Raw genomic sequence first — 20,978 nt, forward strand, 5'->3', positions numbered from 1 at the left:
CAACTGTTCATTTCGGCAAACGGGGACAACTCTGAACAGGGCTGGGGCTGCTTAGGAGTCTGCTGCAGTCCCCTCAAACAGAGCATTCCAGGGATATAATGCTGCGCATCATGTCAGCCAATGTATATAATGTCCTCAACCTGATCTCATCTCCTAACACGGTTAGTCATTTACTGGCCTTTTGCCAGCCAGCCTGCTGGCCAAATATTCTATAGGCAGGGTTTGAGTTCAGATCTGCATACATGCATATCTGATGGGGGTGGGGTGGTGGTGGTGTTAATTCCTGCATTATAAGCAGGAATTAACCCTTTAATGATAATATTTAAACTTGACATACCAAACTGGGATCTTGCTATTTTTCAAGAGGTCAAAATTCATTTGTGCAAATACTAGGTCTTAAATTTTACAACCTGAAACCCCCAGGGATATCTATCGTAAGAGGAGAAATTAAATAACTCCACATCAAGGAGTGATGGATCTATCCAGCCCACTCTGTTCTGTCAATCCAAAGAACACAATTTTTATCAATGTCAGATTAACATTTAGCAAAGTTTTCCCCGATATGAGATCATGGTCTGATGAATATGTGCCTTTTAAGAAAGGATGCCTACTTCATTTCTAAGAAGCACACCAGGTTTACTCTTCAGAACTGCAAATAGTACGTGTAATAACTTATTCTACATTATATCAATTTTTTTCTGCTTCATACTGCTGCACCATATAACAAACTGTTGACGTTGATGAACTTTGGTATAATCGTTTTTCTTTATAACTCCTAATGAGCTAGCATTTGACAACTTAATTGCCTCAAAGTGGTTGTGCCATAAGAACTTGGCTCCACAGATGCTGAGATTGCAACTCCTATCATGCCTGGCCACGGCCTTTTCATAAGGTATTTTTGCTAAATCGTAGCCCTTAATACTTAAATTAATGGACAATAATATGTCCAAACAGGTCCCATTATGCTTTTTTTTGAAAAATTCCACCACTTTGGTCTTAATACAATTAATAGATAAACTTTCCTGCTTGTAACAAGAACCAAACTTGGACAGTAATCTTCTCATGCCTACTTGGGACAAAGAAATAAGAGCCATATCTTCATAAAGGAACACTGGAATCCTTATTGCTATGCTTCATTCTGAATGAACAAAACTTATTGTGGTGTTTATGTATAACATAGTTACAATGTACAGATGGATATTTTATATCAACCACAAAACATGTAGCTGTGCAACATAGAAATGAGATGTCTCAGAAATGCTTTTTTCAGTGAGGCACTGGGGACTAGTTAAAATTGATTAATTGGCTGGTTAATATTGTCAAATATCAGATTTTATGTACAGTTTTATATCCACAAAACATTGTCAGATATTATAAATAATATAATTTTCAGATACCTCCAGGTTGTATAATTCAAAAACTAATTATTAGAGCTCTTCTGAACTTCAGAAACATCTGGAATATTACTAAAGTTGTTGATTAACCTTTTAAATGTTTGATTTGTACTGAAAGGAAATGGACCAAATTCTGGCCACTGAATTTGCTCTCAATTCTTCTGATACCTTGACTTTTTTCTTCTACAGGGATGAAAAAATCTGCCACTTACACCATGAAGAAATTGTACAAAATGTCAAAAGGATGGCTAAGGAAGACATGACATTTGTGGGCTTGGACAATTGACAAATCAATTGATCTTACCTGTGGCTAAAGGTTATGCAAACTCTACCTGTTGCTGTATCTTACCTTGGGAATTTGACTATACAGAAAAGTTTGTGCAATTTATATACAGTCTCACACAGAATATGAACAGAAGATATGTTTATTCTTTCTATCTTAAAGAATACTTGGGTTTCTTTTTGTCCTGAGACAAGTAGTGCTATCCTGTGTCTCTTCCCAGCATGTTTGAGCATGGTGCTGTGCCTTTTTTTAAAAAAAAAAAACCCTCAAAATGTTGTCCTTTACAAATTGTTATATTTTGAGTTCTGTTTGGTCATGTAGTCTGTGCTAATAGCTCTTCTGCCAGAATGACTGAAGTTCTTGCCTCTCTCCTTTTGCCAAGAACTCGCCTAGGTCTCATGGCACAGCTCACAGTCACTGAACTGCACTGCACCATTTTACTTTTTGCACTTCTGCTGGGTAGCATTGCATATCCAGTAGCTTTGAAAGAGATCAAACATTTGTGCATTGTGCATAGAAGGCATAGTTGACAGCACCATAATTCAAAACCAAATGCTAGTGAGGAGGTCATGCTTCAAAATGAGGTCTGGTCATAGCTGAACCTCTGGGCCCAATGGTGAGGGAAGAGGTTAAATATATAATGTAAGAGTTTTCTTGTGCTGCCAGTTCACAAAGTGCTCTTGACATCAGCCAGTTGTTAAAAATTGGGGCATTATGGTGTTCTTTTCTTTTTTTTTAACTCCTGGTGCGGGCTCACTTTCCTCTCCCACCCATGACCTTTTGTTGCTTTCCTTTGTGTCTTGGTAACTGAAGTTCTCATTTCCCCCCCAAAAATTGACCAGGCTAATTTTTAAGGCCTGTCTACTCCTTTACCTTCTTCTGAACTAGAAGCTAACTCTGTAAATTACTCTACAGTGGGTTGTCCTTTGCCAAAATGGCAGTGTGTTTCTCTAGGAAAGGATATTGTAAACCCCCTAAATGTCTGTCTCTGAGGACAAAGAAGTTGTGCATTCCTTCCACAGTGAAGCAACACCATTTTACAAATTCAGGGTATGGATTTGCATTAGGAGCAAGAAAGTGAGGCTCTACACATGATCTGTGTGTAAAGCAGAAATGGGTTTGGTGGGGAGAATGGGTCAAGCGCTCTCCCCACACATGAGCAGTAGTTGATCCCTGGGCACCCGGATTGGCTGCCCACATGACAACTGGCCACACCACAGCAACTCACAATCAAAGAAACCGGGTTAGTGGAGCACTTGCTCTGCTAACCTTATTTATTATTAATTCGATTTCTATACCACCCTTCCAGAAATGGCTTAGGGCAGTTTACACAGAGAAACAACAAACATAAGATGGATCCCTGTCCCCAAAGGGCTCACAATCTAAAAAGAAACATAAGACAGACACCAGCAATGGTAATGGCAAATACTGTGCTGGGGGTGGATAGGGCCAGTTACTCTCCCCCTGCTAAATCAAGAGAATCACCACGTTAAAAGGTGCCTCTTTGCCAAGTTAGCAGCAAGTTTAAGGGGAGGGCTACTTTGGTGGGCTAGCCGCTGTTGAGCCAATGGGCATGCCCGTGAACCTCGTGGTTCTTATGGTGGAGGAAAACCGGGCTGGGCTCCCTTAGCCCAGTTTTCCTCCATCATGAGAATAGCCTCAGAAGTTTTGAAAACGGCCAAGTGTGAAAACAGACATAGCTGTGTACCTGATTACCTCTGTGCCTTGGGGTGGGGGTGAGGTGGACTAAGGGTCAGACCAGGTCACCTGACACAGGGTTACTTTTCTCCTGACTCAATCTTTCTGCATTTTGAAGGTTGTCTACCAGGGTTCTAACATCAAGCCAGGGCCAAAAACCAGATCGAAACAGGTCTAGAGTACTGGTGTCATTACATTTCTGCAGTTGAGCTATCACCACCTGCTTGGATACGTTGCACTAAAAACAGAAGGCTTGTAACCAGCTAGTAGTTGTTGCCATTATTTGAGTCCAAAGAAAGCTTCTCACAGAATGGCATTGTTGAATTCTAGCAGCTGTGCAGAATAAAATATTTGAACAGCAATGCTCAGGGTAGTGCAGTTTTTAATTTGATTTTGTAGTGCTGTGTCACTTCTGTGTTAAAGCTCATACCACTGAATGAATATTGAGGCACCTCAAATGAGACAGATCTTGTTCTTTAAATTGGTTCTTGTTTAAGGCGCCTTCTCTGTGGACATCTTTATCTTTATTTTATAATTAAGTTTTGAGTAATAAAATCATTGCAAAAAGGGAAAATTGTCTTCAGAGCAGTGTTTTTGTTCTGTAAGTCACTGAACCCTCTCACACAATATTATGGGGGTGGTTTTTGTGGGTAGAGAGCTCATACCTTGATGGCCACAGATAAGCGGAACCTCTGGGTTGGTTTGCAAACTCAGCAGTCTGCAAGAAGGCGCCTTGGCACACAAGCATTCTCTAGCTTTTTGTTTCATAGGAAGTAGACTCCCAGTTTAATCAAAATGAAAGTCTAGTGCCAAAGAAACCTGGGTACTTTCCTAATAGATGATGACTTTCAGGAAACTGAAGAATCACCTACATAAAAGGGAGACATTTTTACTGTTAACAGTCCACAAGATACTGATCATGAATGCTTCCAATACCATTTTTAAGACTAAAATTCACAAATGCAAGTAGAACTGTTCACTTTTTGAAGTGAACATTAGCTAGATTTGCTTTCCCAATACACATTCTTCAGACCTTGATCACTGAAGTCTCTCATATTTGCCTGACATGACTAGCAAGCAGGCACCATAATGCTCTTTCCCCAAGATAACACACACGGCACCACTGTGACTGTGCCTTAGTAGTCTTCCCAACCTGGTGAAAATCTTTGGAGTGGCTAGGATAAGGCAGCCGGAGGTTGATGAGCAGGTGGATTTTTAAGAAATCAGTTTGGCAGATGAGCCCTTTCTCACAATTACGTGGGTGGGTGGCAGGAAAGGCTACTCAAACTTAACTTCCCCCACAGATGAGCCATCAGTCCTTGCTGACAGTCACCAGCTTTCCCCAGCAGAGTGGAGGGTTGGGGGCCAGAATGCATCATCCCGGCTCCCGGAAATCTCATGGTGCACTGCACGAGTGATATGCATTTTGAGGATTCTGGCTCTGGCTGGGAGTCTGCTCCTGTGTCTGTGCTGATACATGATCTTTTAGCCTGGGTCCTTAACTTTGGTTAACAGGCAGACCTTTTTGATGGGTTTGCCGCGAGCAGGCAAGACCGGGCTTGGCTTAGCCCAGTCTTGGCTGTGTGTGTGAGAACAGCCTCTATCAGTTTTGTTTTCAGTAGGCCTAGACTAGAGGCTAGTGGGCTTTTGACCGCCCCTTCCCAAGGAAGCCATCTGTGGCACCTGAAGATATGTCCCTAGGGGGAGTGCAGAACTCAGGGACATATTTTCAGGTGGCACAGAGAGCTACCGGCAGAAGTGGAGGGTGTCAGATTGCTGCTTCTCCATTACACCAGTGCAGTTAGTTAGGAAGTTCTACTGGTCTGCTCTCTCACTGCACTGGCGCATCATTATTCTGTATGTCAGCCAGTTAGTCTGCAAATAAAATCTCAGGTGAGACTGAGAAGAGGTTGGTCTTCAGCACAGATCTGTCCCCATCATTCACCAATAAAATTCCCTATAAATAGGTTAGGAGAACTTGGCTCAAAGTACAACATTCTCAAACAACTGAAGTGTTTTTCTAAATCAGACTCCAAAAGCTATTATGTCTACTAGATTTTATTGGAATATTAACATTGGGAAGTTAAAAGGGGGAAAGCATCATTTCCTAAATGACACTATTGATGCTAGAGATAATATCTATGAATTAGATTAACAAAGTCTATGGCCACAGTCTGATAAGTATATACTTAAGCTTTGCAATCTTATGCGGTTTAAGTATACTTAAGCTTCTGTTTGACTGTGGCCAGTTTATATAAAATGAATAGTAACTAAGTTTTAGTGAACTATCAGAGCCCCAAAAATGGATCCAAGAACACTATTCAAAATAAAGTGGGATTGCTCTGTACCGCAGAGCACTTTGAAAAGTAGAGCCATAGACATTGCCATGACACAGTTTACACAAAAAAGTTCTAGTTTTATTCATACAGTTCTAGGTTTAAATCCTTATTGCAGACACAGAAAAACAGCCCCGATCCCCAATAGGACGAAGAGTGCTAAATCAAGGCCACTTCAGCATGGACTGCTATGGAAACTGAGGCACTGAATCAAATCAGTTTGTTTCCACCTAATAGGACCAGTATTTACATATAGCTGCACAGGAATTCAATTAACAATAGGGAGATTACAAAAAATATACATTGTATATAAGTTTGCTCACTGGGCGAGAAGAACCAGTCCATCTTTGTGGACTGCACTGTAGCAGGGAGCTCTATGCCCAGTCACCTCAAGAGATACCAGGAGAATGAGAGGGGGTGGGAGGAAGTCTGGCCCTAAGAGGATGCTCTCTTCTGTTCGGCAAAAGGAGATTCATAGACTTCCATGGGTGGGCAGGTGCAGACCAGATGCTGATCTCCATAGATGTCGTCAATGCGGGCAATGGTGGGCCAAAACTTGTTCTCAGGTTTCACAAATGGCTGAAGGGGAGAGAGAGAAGATCCAGTAGGTAGTTTATTCTGGAAAACTAACTAAAGAGACAAAGCACTCATTAAAGAATAACTGGTATATTGTGGTACACACAGTAGCCAACAGATGGTTGAGGTATGCTGAAGAAAAAGCCATAATCAACATAGTGGCTGAAGTCCTGACTAACAAAGCATTTGTATAATGAGCATAGCGGCTCTAAAAACCCCAAGGATTTGCACAATCCCACAGCTGTAGTAGCAGCAGCAGCAGCACAATTACGCAAAAGTTCTGTTTAAAACAAGTGAGGAAAAATTCCCATTCAAAATAAATGAGGCATGCTACTGTTGCACAAGCATGTTTGCCACAGCACAACACTAGTCTGGAATAAAAGTAGCCAGCACAGCAGCTTTGCAACTTTCTGCAAGCACTTCATTAGTCAGAATGTCAGCCAGCAAAAATAGTTCCAAGCTGGGGCACCCATTTGTGCAGGAGATATTTTGATTAACTTCCCCCACCACCCTGTGAACAGCTGCCCCCCCGGCTCCCATCCCACCCACATCGTCACAAACTGCTTTTGATATTACTTGGTTCCAAAAGCAGTTTGCTAGGTGGCAGAAAGGGCTGCTGAAGCTCAGAATAGTTTTATGGTTCTTTAAGATAACAATCAGAGGCACACCTAGATATTTTTGGTACCTACACCTGAGGCTTCGGGGCCGCCACCCCCCCACCGCAAGGCCCCCCCTTTATTTTTTAGATATGCTGCCTGGCCCCCGCTGCTATTTCCCCTTCACCGCCGCTTGCCAACTCACCCCACCTCCGGCTGCAGCAGGTGGGCCTCCTCAGGCCTGCAGACTGGCCTCCTCTCTCTGTGCGTATGCGCAGTAGAAGTTATGGAGTGTCGCATCCTGTGGGATGCGACACTCCATCACTCCTATTGCACATGCGCACAGACAGAAGAAGCCAGTCTGCAGGCTGGGGAGGCCTGCCTGTGCCAGCTGCCAGGGGGTGAGTGGCGAGTGGCAGCAAAGGGGAAATAGTGGCAGAGGCTGGGCAGCAGTGGCAGGGCATTGGGATTCTGGGGAGCCCCCCCCCACAAGCATTTGGAGGCCCCCCAGGAGGCTACAGACTCCCACCCCATGATCCGTGCCTAAATACACCACTGCACACAATGTGAGATCAGAGTGCCATTAGTTGACTTGAGAGAAATTACTCAAAGTAATTTACTGAAATTACAGAAGGATGAGTTAGGCATTGCCCTACTGTTATTTTTTTCCCCAAATTCAATTTTTATTAATTTTTAACAATAGTAACCATTAACAATCATAATAAACACAAATGGACTTCCCGCGCACCTCCCTTCGTGAAACAACAACTATAAAGTTTACCCTTATTATAATATTAATAAAAAACACAAATTTAAACCTTTAGCATAGAAAAAAGAACCATTAATCTACCCAACCTGCATTTCAAATTTCAAATCCTGCTGTAAGATCAATAGTAGGAAAATAATTTTTTAAATACAACAAAAAAAGGTCTCCAGTCTCCTTGAAACGTTCTAAGCTTTGATCTCTTATCAATGTTGTAAGTTTTGCCATCTCTGCATATTCCAAAGTTTTTATCAGCCAGTCTTCTTTTGAAGGCAGTTCATTGCTCTTCCATTTCTGTGCATATATTATTCTGGCCGCCGTAGATGCATACATGAAAAAAATTAAGTTATTTGTAGAAATCACTCCTTGTGTTATTCCTAGCAGGAAGGATTCTGGCTTCTTAGGAAATGTCACTTTGACCCTACTGTTATTTTGAACTGCTTTGTTTATGGTTTTAATCCTTGTGTAAACCACCATGAGACGTTAGCTTTTGGTGGTATATAAATTTGCCAAATAAATAAGTGGGTAATTTTCCTCATCCTGTCAGCTATCTCTTAAGTACAAATTAGGCAATTCCTCCAGAATAAGCTTTACGCATCCTAAAACATTAAGGAGATAAAGATGGTTCTCTGCCCTCTTTTGAATGTCACAAAGGTTCATGAAATGAGCTACTTTGGTGTCTGTCAAATGGTGTCTGTTATCTCCCATCTTTCTGGTTTTGTTGTGTTTTGAACCATAATCTACAAGTCATTCTGTTTTAAGTTATTTACATTGTGCCCATCTCAGATTCCAGTTAGGGGGGCTTGACATTTAGTGGCTTAACATGCACCCTAAGTTAAAGGGTAGGCAACATCCCAGAGTAAAAAGACATTCAAGTATTCAGTACACTTCTAGTTTAGAGTTTTTATTTTAAAGTCCAGAAATTTATCCAGAAAGTGCCCCCACCCCCACAAGCAGAAAATGCTTTCTATTCTACCTCAGGTAGGCCAGGAGTGCTTTTTATGAGCTTCTATTGGTTCGCCAACTGTGCCCTTTCCTGGAAGTGAGTGACCTTAAGACAGTGGTGCACAAGCTGGTAACCTCCAGGCTTGACTACTGCAATGTACTCTACATGGGGCTGCCTTTGTACGTAGTCCGGAAGCTGCATTTGGTGCACAATGCTGCTGCCCAACTGGTCTCTGGGACATCCCATAGAGACCATATTACTCGGGTTCTAAAAGATCTATACTGGCTACCAACACTTTTCTGGGCAAAGTACAAAGTGCCGGTTATTACCTATGAAGCCCCTAACAGCTTGGGCCCATGATATTTAAGAGAACACCACCTTCATTATGAACCCTGCTGCCTATTAAGATCTTCAGGAGAGGTTTGTGTGAGGGTGCCGTCTGGTGGCAACTCAAAGGACTGTGGAATGCCCTTCCTGCTGAGATTAGAGCTGCTCCATCCTTGTTGGCTTTCAGGAAACAACTAAAGACACAGCTCTTCAGCCAAGCTTTTCAGTTAGTTCGTGTGTTCTTATGGATATTTTATATATTTTAACTGTTGAATTCTTAGGTCTCTTTTATTCTTGCTTTCTTTTATGCTGTAAACTGCCTAGAGACATCGGTAATGGGCAGTATACAAATTAAATAAGTAAAATATTTGGTGAAATATTTGAGAGAGATATATATAAATAAATAAAAATATTTGGTCAATATATAATTTGGTCAAATTCTGTTTCTTAAATCAAAACATTTTGGTAAGTAAAATATCTTTATTGTAAGGAATGATTCACCAGGAAATCCACTACAAAGCTAAAGACCATTCAGGACAGAGTATTGGGAGCACACACAGTTCCTCCACAGATGCAGTAGAAAACATTTCCAGGACAGTCACTTCAGCATAAAACCTGGTTGCTTAAATTATACTTAGGAAAAAATTTCCAGTATTAACCCGTTACATACCAGTGGAAAAGCAGCTACTTCTCTAGAGTAAGGGCGATCCCAGTGAGGCGCAGCAATGCAGCTCAAGGTGTGTGGCGACATCTAAGTCAAAAGCAAATTAAAAGGTGAAAAAGGATTGGGCTCAGTGAAGTTGGTAGGAGCTGCTCAGCTAGGCAGGTCTTTCAGATTAATTTAAAATATATATTACAATAATACAGGTAGCTAGCTGCTCAAGTAGTAAAAAAAGCCCCCAAGTGAAAGCTTTACATAAATCCCATTGTAATCAGTGGGACAAGTACCTCATGAGAAGTCCCACTGATTTCCATGAGATTTGGGTATGGCTGTTTTTCTCTGGATGGCAACTAGCAAATCATATGTTTTCTTGAGGGTACTTTAAAAATCAAATGGTATGGGACCCTTAAGTCTATAAATACACTGCAACAGAAGAGGATGAGAGTATAAGAACATAAGAACAGTCCTGCTGGATCAGGCCCAAGGCCCATCTAGACCAGAATCCTGTTTCACACAGTGGCCTACAAGATGCCACTGGGAGCCTACAGGCAGGAGTTAAGGGCATGCCCTCCCTCCTGCTGTTACTCCCCTGCAACTGGTACTCAGAGGCACCTTGCCTTTGAGGCTGGAGGTGGCCCATAGCCCTCCGACTAGTAGCCATTGACAGACCTCTCCTCCATGAAGTTATCCAAACCCCTCTTAAAGCCATCCAGGTTGTTGGCTATCCCCACATCTTGTGGCAGAGAATACCACAAGTTGATTATGTGTTGTGTGAAAAATTACTTCCGTTTGTTGGTCCTAAATTTCCAGGCAATCAATTTCATGGGATGACCCCTGGTTCTAGTGTTATGTGTGAGAGAGTAGAATTTCTCTCTATCCACTTTCTCCACACCATGCATGATTTTATAGACCTCTATCATGTCTCCCCGCAGTCATCTTTTATCTAAACTGAATAGCCCCAGGTGTTGTAGCCTTGCCTCATGAGCATAAAGACCATAAAATGGTGGTTGACGTACTATGCAACGTTACGTGAGCATGGAATGTTGCATTATCACCATTGCGTCAAAGTGCTCTTGCCCAAGCACAAAAATGGCACAAACCCGGTTGCATGATGATACTTGCCCTGCTAACTGAGCAAAGAGGCACCTTTTTAAAGTGGTGATTATCTTTATTTAGCAGGGGGAGAGCAACTGGCCCTATCCATCCCCAGAACAGAATGCTCCCAGTGGCTGTTACTGGTGTCCATCTTATGTTTCCATTTCAGATTGTGAGCCTTTTGAGGACAGATAACCATTTTATTTATTTATATCTATGTAAATTGCTTTTGGAACTTTTCTTGAAAAGCGGTATATAAATATTCGCTGTATTAGTATACAGCCATTATTTCCAATCGTGGGTCTTGGGCAACTGCACAAATGCAACATTACAATGTGCATGTAGTGTTGTATAATATTTCAGCTGGTATTGGCTACAGGCATGTTTTCTTTTATTGTTCTAAACTTCAGAATAAAGAAACTTATAGAAATTATTTATGCACCACTTTTGAACAAAAGTTCTCAAAGCAGCCAACACAAATATGCAAGTATTTCTTATCCGAAAAGGAAACTGACATTTCCCTTATGACTAAAAAAAGTAATAAGGAAAACACACCAGCAAACAGGCACTTGGATACGAATGAGGACAACTGCTCCACTACTACTACAAATATTTATATACTGCTCTTCAACCAAAGTTCTCAAAGCGATTTACATAGAAAAATACATACATAAATAAGATGGACCCCTGTCCCCAAAGGGCTGGCAACCTAAAAACAAACATAAGGCTGATACCCACAACATCTACTGGAGTGATGCTATGCTGGGTTGGATAGGGCCAGTTGCTCTCCCCCTGCTAAATATAAGAGAATCACCACTTTAAAAGCTGCTCCCCCGCTCACCACTTTGTAAGGTGCCTCTTGACTAGCTAGGAGGGGTAGATTGGGAAAAACCAAGAGTGTGAAGTCTGCAGATTTCCCCCATCTACAGGAGATCATAGCAATAGTCCAGGTCGGTTGAGCTCTGATTGTTTTCATCACCTTAATATGGAAGCTATAACAACTCCTGTCCTCATTTTAACTCACCTTTAGTGGGTTAATCCGAGAGTCCATTCTTCCTTCCTCTATATCAGCAATTTCTTGTCGGATGCTGATCATTGCATCACAAAACCTGTCTAGTTCTGCCTTGTCTTCAGACTCTGTTGGTTCGATCATAAGGGTTCCTGCCACTGGCCAGGACATGGTTGGTGCATGGAATCCTAGAACACACAATGTTCTAAGTTATTGGCCTGAAGAGCCTACAGAAAATAAGCCAAAAGCCAAGGAGGGTTCCTGCCTCCCTCCCACCTATCCACAGTGCAGTCTGAAACTTATATTCATAGAACAGGCCCTAAACACAGAACAAACCTTTATGAGCACAACATTTTTGTAGCTCGGTAAGTGCTCGCTGTCCTGATCAAGTCTTCCTCAGGGCAGGAGACCATCTGTAAAGCTCAGTTACTGGCTCATTCAACACTATACAAAGAAAACAGTTCTCCACAGCCCTTTCTCTCATCCCTACCATCTCTCCCAGACTCAGCTGCAGTCACTAAAACCCAGTTGTCAAGAGTTGTGGCAGCCAAAATATGCAACATTTTAAAAAGAAAAAAGCTCACTCCTGAATCCCTTTTTGACATCTCACCATAATCCTGAAGCCGCTTAGCAACATCCACAGCTTCAATATTGGCTGTTTTTTTGAAAGGCCTGGTGTCCAATATAAATTCATGTGCTACATAACCTGTGTATGAACAAAGTTGAAATATACTTAATATGGCCGTAGGAGAGTGAAATACGAGCAGAAGACAGTGTTACTTCTAAGCAGACATTTAAGAACCCAGCAGCCGTTGTGGGCTGTTCAATAATGAACAGAACAATACTCAGCTGAAAGTTATGAGCCCTATCCAGACATTATGTTGTACATGCATACAGGTGTCTGGAGGTCTAGCAACCCTAGGGACATAGGAAGCTGCCATATACACAGAGTCAGACCAACTGGTCCATCTAGCTCAGTATTGTCTACACAGACTGGCAGCAGCTTCTCCAAGGTTGCAGGCAGGAGTCTTTCCTAGCCCTATCTTGGAGATGCCAGGGAGGGAACTTGGGATCTTCTGCATGCAAGCGTGTGGATGCTCTTCCCAGAGTGGCCCCATCCCTTAAGGGGAATATCTTACAGTGCACACACATCTCCCATTCAAATGCAAACCAGGGCAAACTCTGCTTAGCAAAGGGGACAATTCATGCTTGCTACCAGAAGACCAGCTCTCCTACTAGAGGTTGCCTCACTTCAACTTATAATAATATTCATTTGTTAGCCACCCCATAACAAATTATAGCCATTTGTGGAAGGGCAGTATATCAATCAATCAAATAAATAGTTCTCTGGGTGGCTCACAACAGAGGATTAAAACATTCAGTAGAGAATTAATTTAAAAAAACAAAAAACACAAACCTTTGTCAGGATTGTACTGCATATTAGAGGGAAAATGCTGCAGAATCCTGAACAATTCATCTTATTTGTGTGAAATGATTTTCTCCAGGGGCCGGGTGGGGTGTGGAGGAAGATATTCTTGCAATTACTTCTACCTGTGCTTTTGTTTTAGCTCCTGGTAGAAGCTAGCTACACTGTGCTGAACTACCACTCTCATGTGCTGAGACGGTGGCAGCTTCACACTGGGCAGAAGACAGTTTAAAGGAAGGACTTGCCTCTGGCTCCTTTAAAGAGAACTTTGTAGTGCTTCTCTAGTCTCTTGGCCATATAGTTAGCATTCAATATTGCAATCTCGGATGCATGCTTAAGGCCTTTTCCTCCCATCATCTGAAGAGACAGCAACAACAATAGTGAACAACAGGGTAACACAAAATGGATGTTCTCTATCCCACTCCCTTTATCCTATGAACATTTTGAAGGTGGGCACCATACCCTCAATGCCATCATTCCAAACTGTTACCTAGATCAATACATTTGAAAGTTGCATTGGACCGTTAGTTTTTTCTAGCAAACATAGGAGACCAGTACACAAAGGTTAGTAGATTCTGGAAATGTGTACATTTTCTCAGTCTTCACCAAGGAACCTTTTGTCTTAAAATGAACACTGGCTGGTATAGTGCACAAGGGAATGTCAGCCCAGTAACTGTGTGTGCACAAGTTGTGCAGATGTAAACATTGCATAAATGACTAACCCAAGAGTAGGGCACTGCACATAATGAACATACTCATGTAACATCACATGGGCAATTTTTGTGTTTGTGCAGCTTGCACAACACATAACTCAGCTGACATACCCTTGTGCAGTATTTCAGTCACGGAAATACAAGTTATTGCTATAATGTTAGTTATACCCTAGTTTGTGAGGGTGTGGAATAATATGTTTCTGCCCATCTGAAAAGATCAGAGGGATTCTTGCTCTGTGTGCTGATACTGAGAGAAGCTTGAGTGCCTTGCGTGTGGGACAGGGCCTTCTCAGTCATTGCCCCCAAACTTTGGAATGCTCTCCCACTTCCCTCACTGCTTTTAGGAGGCAGGTAAATACCTGATGGTTCACTCAGACCTTTGACCTTTAAGGGGTGCTGTTTTCTTTTTGGCTGTTGGTGCTGCTTCAGTGGTTCTGTCTTATTGTTTTACTGGCTATGTGTTAAAAACTCTCACACAACACACAATATTTGTATATTTTATGGTTATTTTTAATATATTTATTGTGAAACACCTAGAGATAATTTTTTGTGAGAGGCAGTGAACAATAAATAAATAAAATACTATGCATAATGGAATATAATTCAAGGAAGATAATGGCCTTCACAGGCTTCCAGGAAGTCCATAAAGGTAGATTCTGGGTTTTTGTGGGGGGGGGGTTTGGTAGGTCCTATTGGAATGATATCCAGGGACATACCAGTCTTAAAGGTTCAGATTGACCCATGTCAAAAAATATTCTATTGGCCCATGGCAATAGTATTCATCCACTGCCAATTATCAGAATACAAGAAGGTGATTGGATTTGCACACTACCCTGGCAAATTCTGATAGGCTGGCAGAGTCAGGGGCAGAGCTATGATTGGGTGGGTGGGTTCCAAGAACACGAGCTGCCCAGCAACTGAGGGCTGCCTGGCTCACCCCCTCTCCCCAAGTGAGAGAGAGAGAGAGAGAACACATAGCTGACAATGAAGCTGACTGGGAAATGAGCTCCAGAGAGCCACATGGGCCCTTCTTGGTCCTGACCACACGCCCCGCATGTGACATCACATTCAGGGCATGGCTGGCATACACGAGGGGCCACTGGGGAGAGGGGTAAACTCTCTCCTAGCTACATGCCTGGGCAGAGTATTTCCAGACTGAATATACAGGGGCAACTCTGAGAGAAAGCCAATAGGGAGGAATCACAAACATCAAGTACCTTGATATAAGCCCATGAAATAGGCAGTATGGCGCTGGATCCCCAAGGGGCAGCACTGATTGTTCCCAGTGGGCTTGAATCCTCATCCTGCGGTAATGCAATGACAGGGTGGCTAGGCAGGAAAGGAGCTAAATGCTTCTTCCTAAAAAGGAAACAAACAGAAGATACTACACATTAAACATCTCCCTCACTTCATCATGATAAAAAGTATTAACACCATAGTTCAGCACACAGGGACAACACTCCACTAGGGATGTGCACGGAACAGTTTGGTGCTTGATTTTGGGAGCACCAAACTGGTTCCGTGAACTAGTGTTCGAGCCGGATCAGAGGGTGGGAACTTTTTATGAGCACGTCAGCAGGGGTGGGGAAGTGGCAGGCGGGGGCTGGCAGATAGGCAGCACCTCCCCTGCCCCTTAAAGTAAACCCCGCCACCCGCCTGGGTGTGCATGGAACCAGTTCCGTGCACATCCCTACACTCCACTTAAATTCACCTCCAAAAAGACATGAAGGGTTGTTTAAAGCAGCAAAATAATCCTTATGAAATGCCATGGGCTTGTAAATGCCATTTCTCTAGCCATTAATGATAATCATTTGTCAATTCTTAAAAGTACAACAAATTATTCTAGCTTCAGATAATTCAGTACTTGTAGGTTCAAGTTGTACTGCTTACTACATATCAATACGAATGAGACGAATCTCTCTTTCTCAGCCCGTCCCAGCACTAGGCTACTTAACATGTTTTTAAAGATATATATGTGATCTTGTTGCCAGAACCAGATACTAACACTCCAATTGGTCCCATTCCAGGTCCTCCTCCTCCATGGGGAATGCAGAAAGTTTTGTGAAGATTTAAATGTGAAACATCTGACCCATAGTCTCCAGGACGACACAGGCCAACCTGTCAGAAAACGGACACCAGAAAGTGTCAAATACAAAAGGTAAGGTGTTAGGGATGGTGAATCTCAAGTTCATTTTTTATACTCAAGATTTCAGAATCTAATCTGCTAGTGAAATATTTTTTAAGAAAGCCTTTTTGGTGTTAATGCCTTCCCCCCACCCCAGAACAAAGACTGATCAAAACAGATTAATACAATTCTCTAACTCCTGAAGTTCTTTAATATATTCAAGCGAAATTCAATGTGAATTTCTGTCTCAAAAGGTATTTTCTTATCTAGGTGAATATCTGGAAAATTATTTCGCACCTGAGCATTCATATTTGCTCCATCTAAGTAAACCTGGCCTCCATGTTTGTGGATCAAGTCACACACGTCGCTGATGTCCTCTTCAAAGACACCATTGGTGGATGGATAAGTGATCATGATAGCTGCTAGGTTGTCCTTGTGCTTCTCCACCTTCAGAATTGGGAGGGGGAAAGGAATGAGGAAAATGTGAGAGGACAGGGAGGTCAGAGCATTCACAGCCTTTTCCCAGATGCCAGAGCTAAGACAGCAATAATCCTGGTTAAGACAAACAAGATGCATTACTCACTGGGTTGCTTCCTGTACAAAGCACTCCGCTGGCTGCAACCACTGATTATTTGTTTATTCAAATTGTTATCACTACTCAGTTATTACATTAGTGAAAGGGAAATGGTAAATAAGCATGATGAAAGTGCACAATGTAGCCAGCCACACCTACAGAACTGATTCTCAAAACCAAGAGGCAGCTACAAGTTGAAAGTTTTGTATTTTGGCTAGCCAGAATAAATAGTTTATTTAGCACTGAGGGAGGCGGGCGGGGGGACCAAGATGCTTTGGTAAGAACAAATTTTTATTCATTTAACTATTTAACATATTTTTATACCGCCCCAAACTTACATCTCTGGGCAGTTTGCAGCAAAAAAATCTGCCTGCTTTCCTTTCACTATAATCATAACTGATTACTCACAATTGATAACTACTTCACATGTTAGCCCACTTGTGCCTCAAACATTCATGTGTCCGCCATCTTGAACTGGGGTGAATGACATCATCACAAACTACACCGTAGGTGCCCCTATTTGTCCCTACAACTGTACCAAATTTGGTTCAAATCAGTCCAGGCGCTGCAAAGTTGATAGAGAGGGACACATGGACACAAACACACACACAGCTAGATGATCTCATAAGCTTACTTTCCTTAAGAAAAGTAGGCTAAAAACCAGACCAATATACTGTCCAGTTATATACAATTTATCTACCCATAGAAAAGAAGGGGCAAGTGTTAATGGAAGCCAACAATACAAGATAGGTATGATGAGGGAGAAAAGCAACAGAACTCACCATTGCCTTAAGATGGCCAGCATCGATGCTTCCATTTTTATCTACTTCCACTGGCTGAATTTTCATTCCTGCCATCTGAGCACTTGCTGGGTTGGTACCGTGCGCAGATTTAGGAATAAGACATACCTTTTAAAAAAAAGTAAACTTTAACAGAATGTTCGTTTTGTGCAAGCCAGCTAGAGGCACATTAAAAGTTCACCACAGAAGTTAGTTAAGCCCTGAAACACTGGGCAAAATTGGCTTAACTCAAAATCCTTGAGCTTAACTGCATTATGGGTTGATCAGAGGATTAGCACCAGAAAGTATAACGAGTTTCCCACTCCCATCCCTGCCACAAGTCTTCCCATATAAATAATGTAATATCCAAAGTCTGTAAATAAGCAGATAATGTTGGAGGGAGGGAGCATTTTGAAAAGCAAAAAACCCTCTTCTATAGGCACCATTTGTGTGTTGGTGAACTTCCAATTTCTTGTGTGTGAAGATACCAAGGGAGCATGAGGACATTAAAAGGAGAGGGGCTCTGTGCACATAAGCCCCCTTAGTTTGGGGAAATACTGCATAATGCTTTATTATTTTGGAATGGGGGCCAGGGGCAGGGGTAAAACCCATCTCTACCTTTTTGAGCTAAGTCCAAATAGGCCTGACTAGTGTTTTCAGGCACTCAGTGAAAAACTGCCGGGAGTATTAGTCACCTGGATAAATGCTTGCATGAAACATTTTCTACAGTTACTGAAAAATGTTCATTTTGCTGCATGAGTAGTCTGAAATTTTCTTTTTATTTGTTTATTTTTTAGCCTGCCTTTCTTAGGAACAATTCAAGCTGGCTTACAATCAAACCAACACAGTGCAGTCAAATAAATAAATAAAAAGAACCACCAATTAAAAAAACTATGCTCACAAGAGAAAGGCACCCAGAAGATGAAAACTATACAGATTCGCAAGAGCTGCAAGAAGGCCCATCAAACCAACAAGGTATTCTCCTCTCCCTGCACTTCCCCTGAAGAAAGGCTGCCAAAGAGAGTGCCAGTCACATCAACACACCTTCCGGGAGAAGGGAGCCCCCTAAGGCCGAGGCCATCACTGAGATGGTGGCATATAAAAAGCATTCCGTTCCTTTGTGTTTTATGCCTTGTTCTTGCCTAATGGTTTATACCTGCAATGCATAAGGGCAGAACAAAAAACAAACTGCTGCAGTTCGGGAAACCATGGTTCACACTCCCACACCATGACCAAAATAAGGGGCAGAAAAGAGAAAGAGGATTGCAAAATCCCCACTGGGTAGCAAAGATTTTTTAAAAACAGGCCTACTCTGAAGACAATCTTTGAGCAAACAAGGTATCAGCTCCTCTTCATTAACTAAAGAATTAAATATCCCATTCAGGGGCAGAGCTGGAACTGGACAGATACATCCAAAGAACACATATCACTCACAGGAACATAGGGAGCTGCCATATACTGAGTCAGACCATTGGTCTATCTAGCTCAGTATTGTCTTCACAGACTGGCAGCGGCTTCTCCAAGGTTGCAGGCAGGAATCTCTCTCAGCCCTATCTTGGAGAAGCCAGGGAGGGATCTTGAAACCTTCTGCTCTTCCCAGAGCAGCTTCATCCCCTGAGGGGAATATCTTGCAGTGCTCATACATCAAGTCTCCTATTCAGATGCAACCAGGGCAGACCCTTCTTAGCTATGGGGACAAGTCATGCTTGCTACCACAAGACCAGCTCTCCTCTCCTCTCCTCTCCACTCTGCCACTAGGGGCCCCTCACTCCCCTCCCATCCCTTGGTGGTCAACTGATCAGCCGCTCCTGCCACTGCTGCTGTGCTCTTGCTACCAGCCACCACACTCCTGCCAGCTTTCTCCTGCAACCCCAGCCTACCGCTGCTTCCCAGCCACTCGGGGTTCCAAGGCATCTGAGAATGACGACGTGCATACGCCCTGTGTCATCAGGGCGCATGAACGCTTTTTAGTCTGAGCTGCCTTGGAACCAGAGCAGGCTGGAATAGGAATGCGGTCACTGTAGAGGGGAGGCCACTGCTACTGGCACTGGGAAGGCGAGTGCACCGCTGCCAGGGCAGGGAGGGTGCCATGACGGGGGAGGGGCGGAGGCTGCCCTTGAGAACACAAGCCATCTACACCTTGCTATTCCCCTTATCCCATTGCTATGCAACTCTGAGCCACATGTGGAGAGCTCATTAAAAGACCATTTTAATAGGGGTGGGGGGAACGCTAGATCTATTGAATTGCACAGTGTGGGAAAAGTAAGACGATGAATATTAAAATATTAAAATTAATTCCCCATAATAGATTTGACGTTTACAGGCATGGATATTGATGCTGACTGAGACACTGCATACTAGCTGTGAGTTTTAATTTAAAAGCTGCTCAGATCTCAGCACAAAAGCCTTCTGGCTGCCCCAAATGAGATGTTGAAAAATCATAGTGCCCAGAGCCAGCCTTTCCTTCCAACTTCAACCCTTTTTTAATGTTACTAATGAGCCAGTTCCTGCAGTGAACCTCATCATGTGAGCCTAGTTATTCTACAGATAAAAGAGAAAGTGCCTCAGTAAGAACCTTTGTTTTGTTGTCAAAGGAATTTGCTGAGGAACAAAAATAATTGAGCCACCATTTTCAGCAAGTCTGTTATGCACACCAGGAGGTTGGCAGCAGGGGCTCACCATTGTTTGCTGCCTTTGACAGCCAGCCAAACCTTGGGCTCCCCACCAGCTGTGCTCCTCCCCAAATCCTGGGAAAGAGCAGGACCTCTCCTCTGGTACAGGACTGAACTGGATTCCCTATTCAGGCCTCACACTGTACATGCATACAGGTGCCTGTACACATGTATACATTTCATGCATTTTAGGCCCCCTTCAAATACAGGGCACAGAGAGGAAGTATACTGCTGTATGTGTGTCGAACACAGTGTCTGAATTACTGTACGTCTGTGCAGACCGCACGTGCACACACTGTACATGTGCTGAATGCACTGTGTGAAGAGGGCTCAGCATTCAGAAGTACTGAGAAGCCTCTGAAGCTCAGCGCTACTGCTTCCGGTCCAGGTCCCGCCTCCTTCTTCCTCCCAGGAGAAAGGCAGGAGTAATCCCTGTAGCCACTCAGACCTTTGGAAGCACTCTAGAACTGCAGGAGTGCTTGCTATTTCTGAATGACTCTAAAGGCCAGCTTGAGCTTCGTGACAAGCAGCCGTGTAGGGAGGCTGGCGGCAGCCCATGTGCAGCCACGGCCGTGGAGTCTGCCCCCAGGAGAGGAGAGCTGGTCTTGTGGTAGCAAGCATGACTTGTCCCCATAGCTAAGCAGGGCCTGCCCCGGTTGCATATGAATGGGAGACTTGATGTGTGAGCACTGAAAGATATTCCCCTCAGGGGATGGAGCCGCTCTGGGAAGAGCAGAAGGTTTCAAGTTCCCTCCCTGGCAGCATTTCCAAGTTAGGGCTGAGAGAGATTCCTGCCTGCAACCTTGGAGAAGCCGCTGCCAGTCTATGAAGACAATACTGAGCTAGATAGACCAATCGTCTGACTCAGTATATGGCAGCTTCCTATGTTCCCCCACCGCAATTGACCAGCGGCAGGTGGAACAGGAGCGGCCACTGAGTATGACCGGCTCAATTCAGACCTTGGCTGAGTTCTCAAGGTCCAGAAGCCCTTGAGAACTGCAAGGC

At 43.1% G+C, this 20,978-nt stretch overlaps 2 protein-coding genes across 2 annotated transcripts in view; one reads left to right on the forward strand and one right to left on the reverse strand.

The window, feature by feature from the left end:
- The window catches only part of TAMM41 (TAM41 mitochondrial translocator assembly and maintenance homolog), a 32,396-nt gene extending 13,979 nt beyond the window's left edge, over positions 1-18,417 (forward strand). The window contains exons 8-10 of the mRNA XM_053294568.1: positions 1,584-1,710; positions 15,851-15,981; positions 18,099-18,417. Of these exons, the coding sequence (XP_053150543.1) occupies positions 1,584-1,657 (74 nt within the window). The 3' untranslated portion in view covers positions 1,658-1,710; positions 15,851-15,981; positions 18,099-18,417. The remainder of the gene's footprint in view (positions 1-1,583; positions 1,711-15,850; positions 15,982-18,098) is intronic.
- Positions 2,908-20,978, reverse strand: part of GLDC (glycine decarboxylase) — a 52,615-nt gene continuing 34,544 nt past the window's right edge. The window contains exons 17-25 of the mRNA XM_053294504.1: positions 17,305-17,430; positions 16,246-16,395; positions 15,829-15,941; positions 15,041-15,182; positions 13,356-13,467; positions 12,295-12,390; positions 11,700-11,872; positions 9,590-9,670; positions 2,908-6,290 (exon numbers count right to left, since the gene is read on the reverse strand). Of these exons, the coding sequence (XP_053150479.1) occupies positions 6,147-6,290; positions 9,590-9,670; positions 11,700-11,872; positions 12,295-12,390; positions 13,356-13,467; positions 15,041-15,182; positions 15,829-15,941; positions 16,246-16,395; positions 17,305-17,430 (1,137 nt within the window). The 3' untranslated portion in view covers positions 2,908-6,146. The remainder of the gene's footprint in view (positions 6,291-9,589; positions 9,671-11,699; positions 11,873-12,294; positions 12,391-13,355; positions 13,468-15,040; positions 15,183-15,828; positions 15,942-16,245; positions 16,396-17,304; positions 17,431-20,978) is intronic.

This window comes from Hemicordylus capensis, chromosome 2, assembly GCF_027244095.1.
Source record: "Hemicordylus capensis ecotype Gifberg chromosome 2, rHemCap1.1.pri, whole genome shotgun sequence".
NCBI lineage: Eukaryota > Metazoa > Chordata > Lepidosauria > Squamata > Cordylidae > Hemicordylus > Hemicordylus capensis.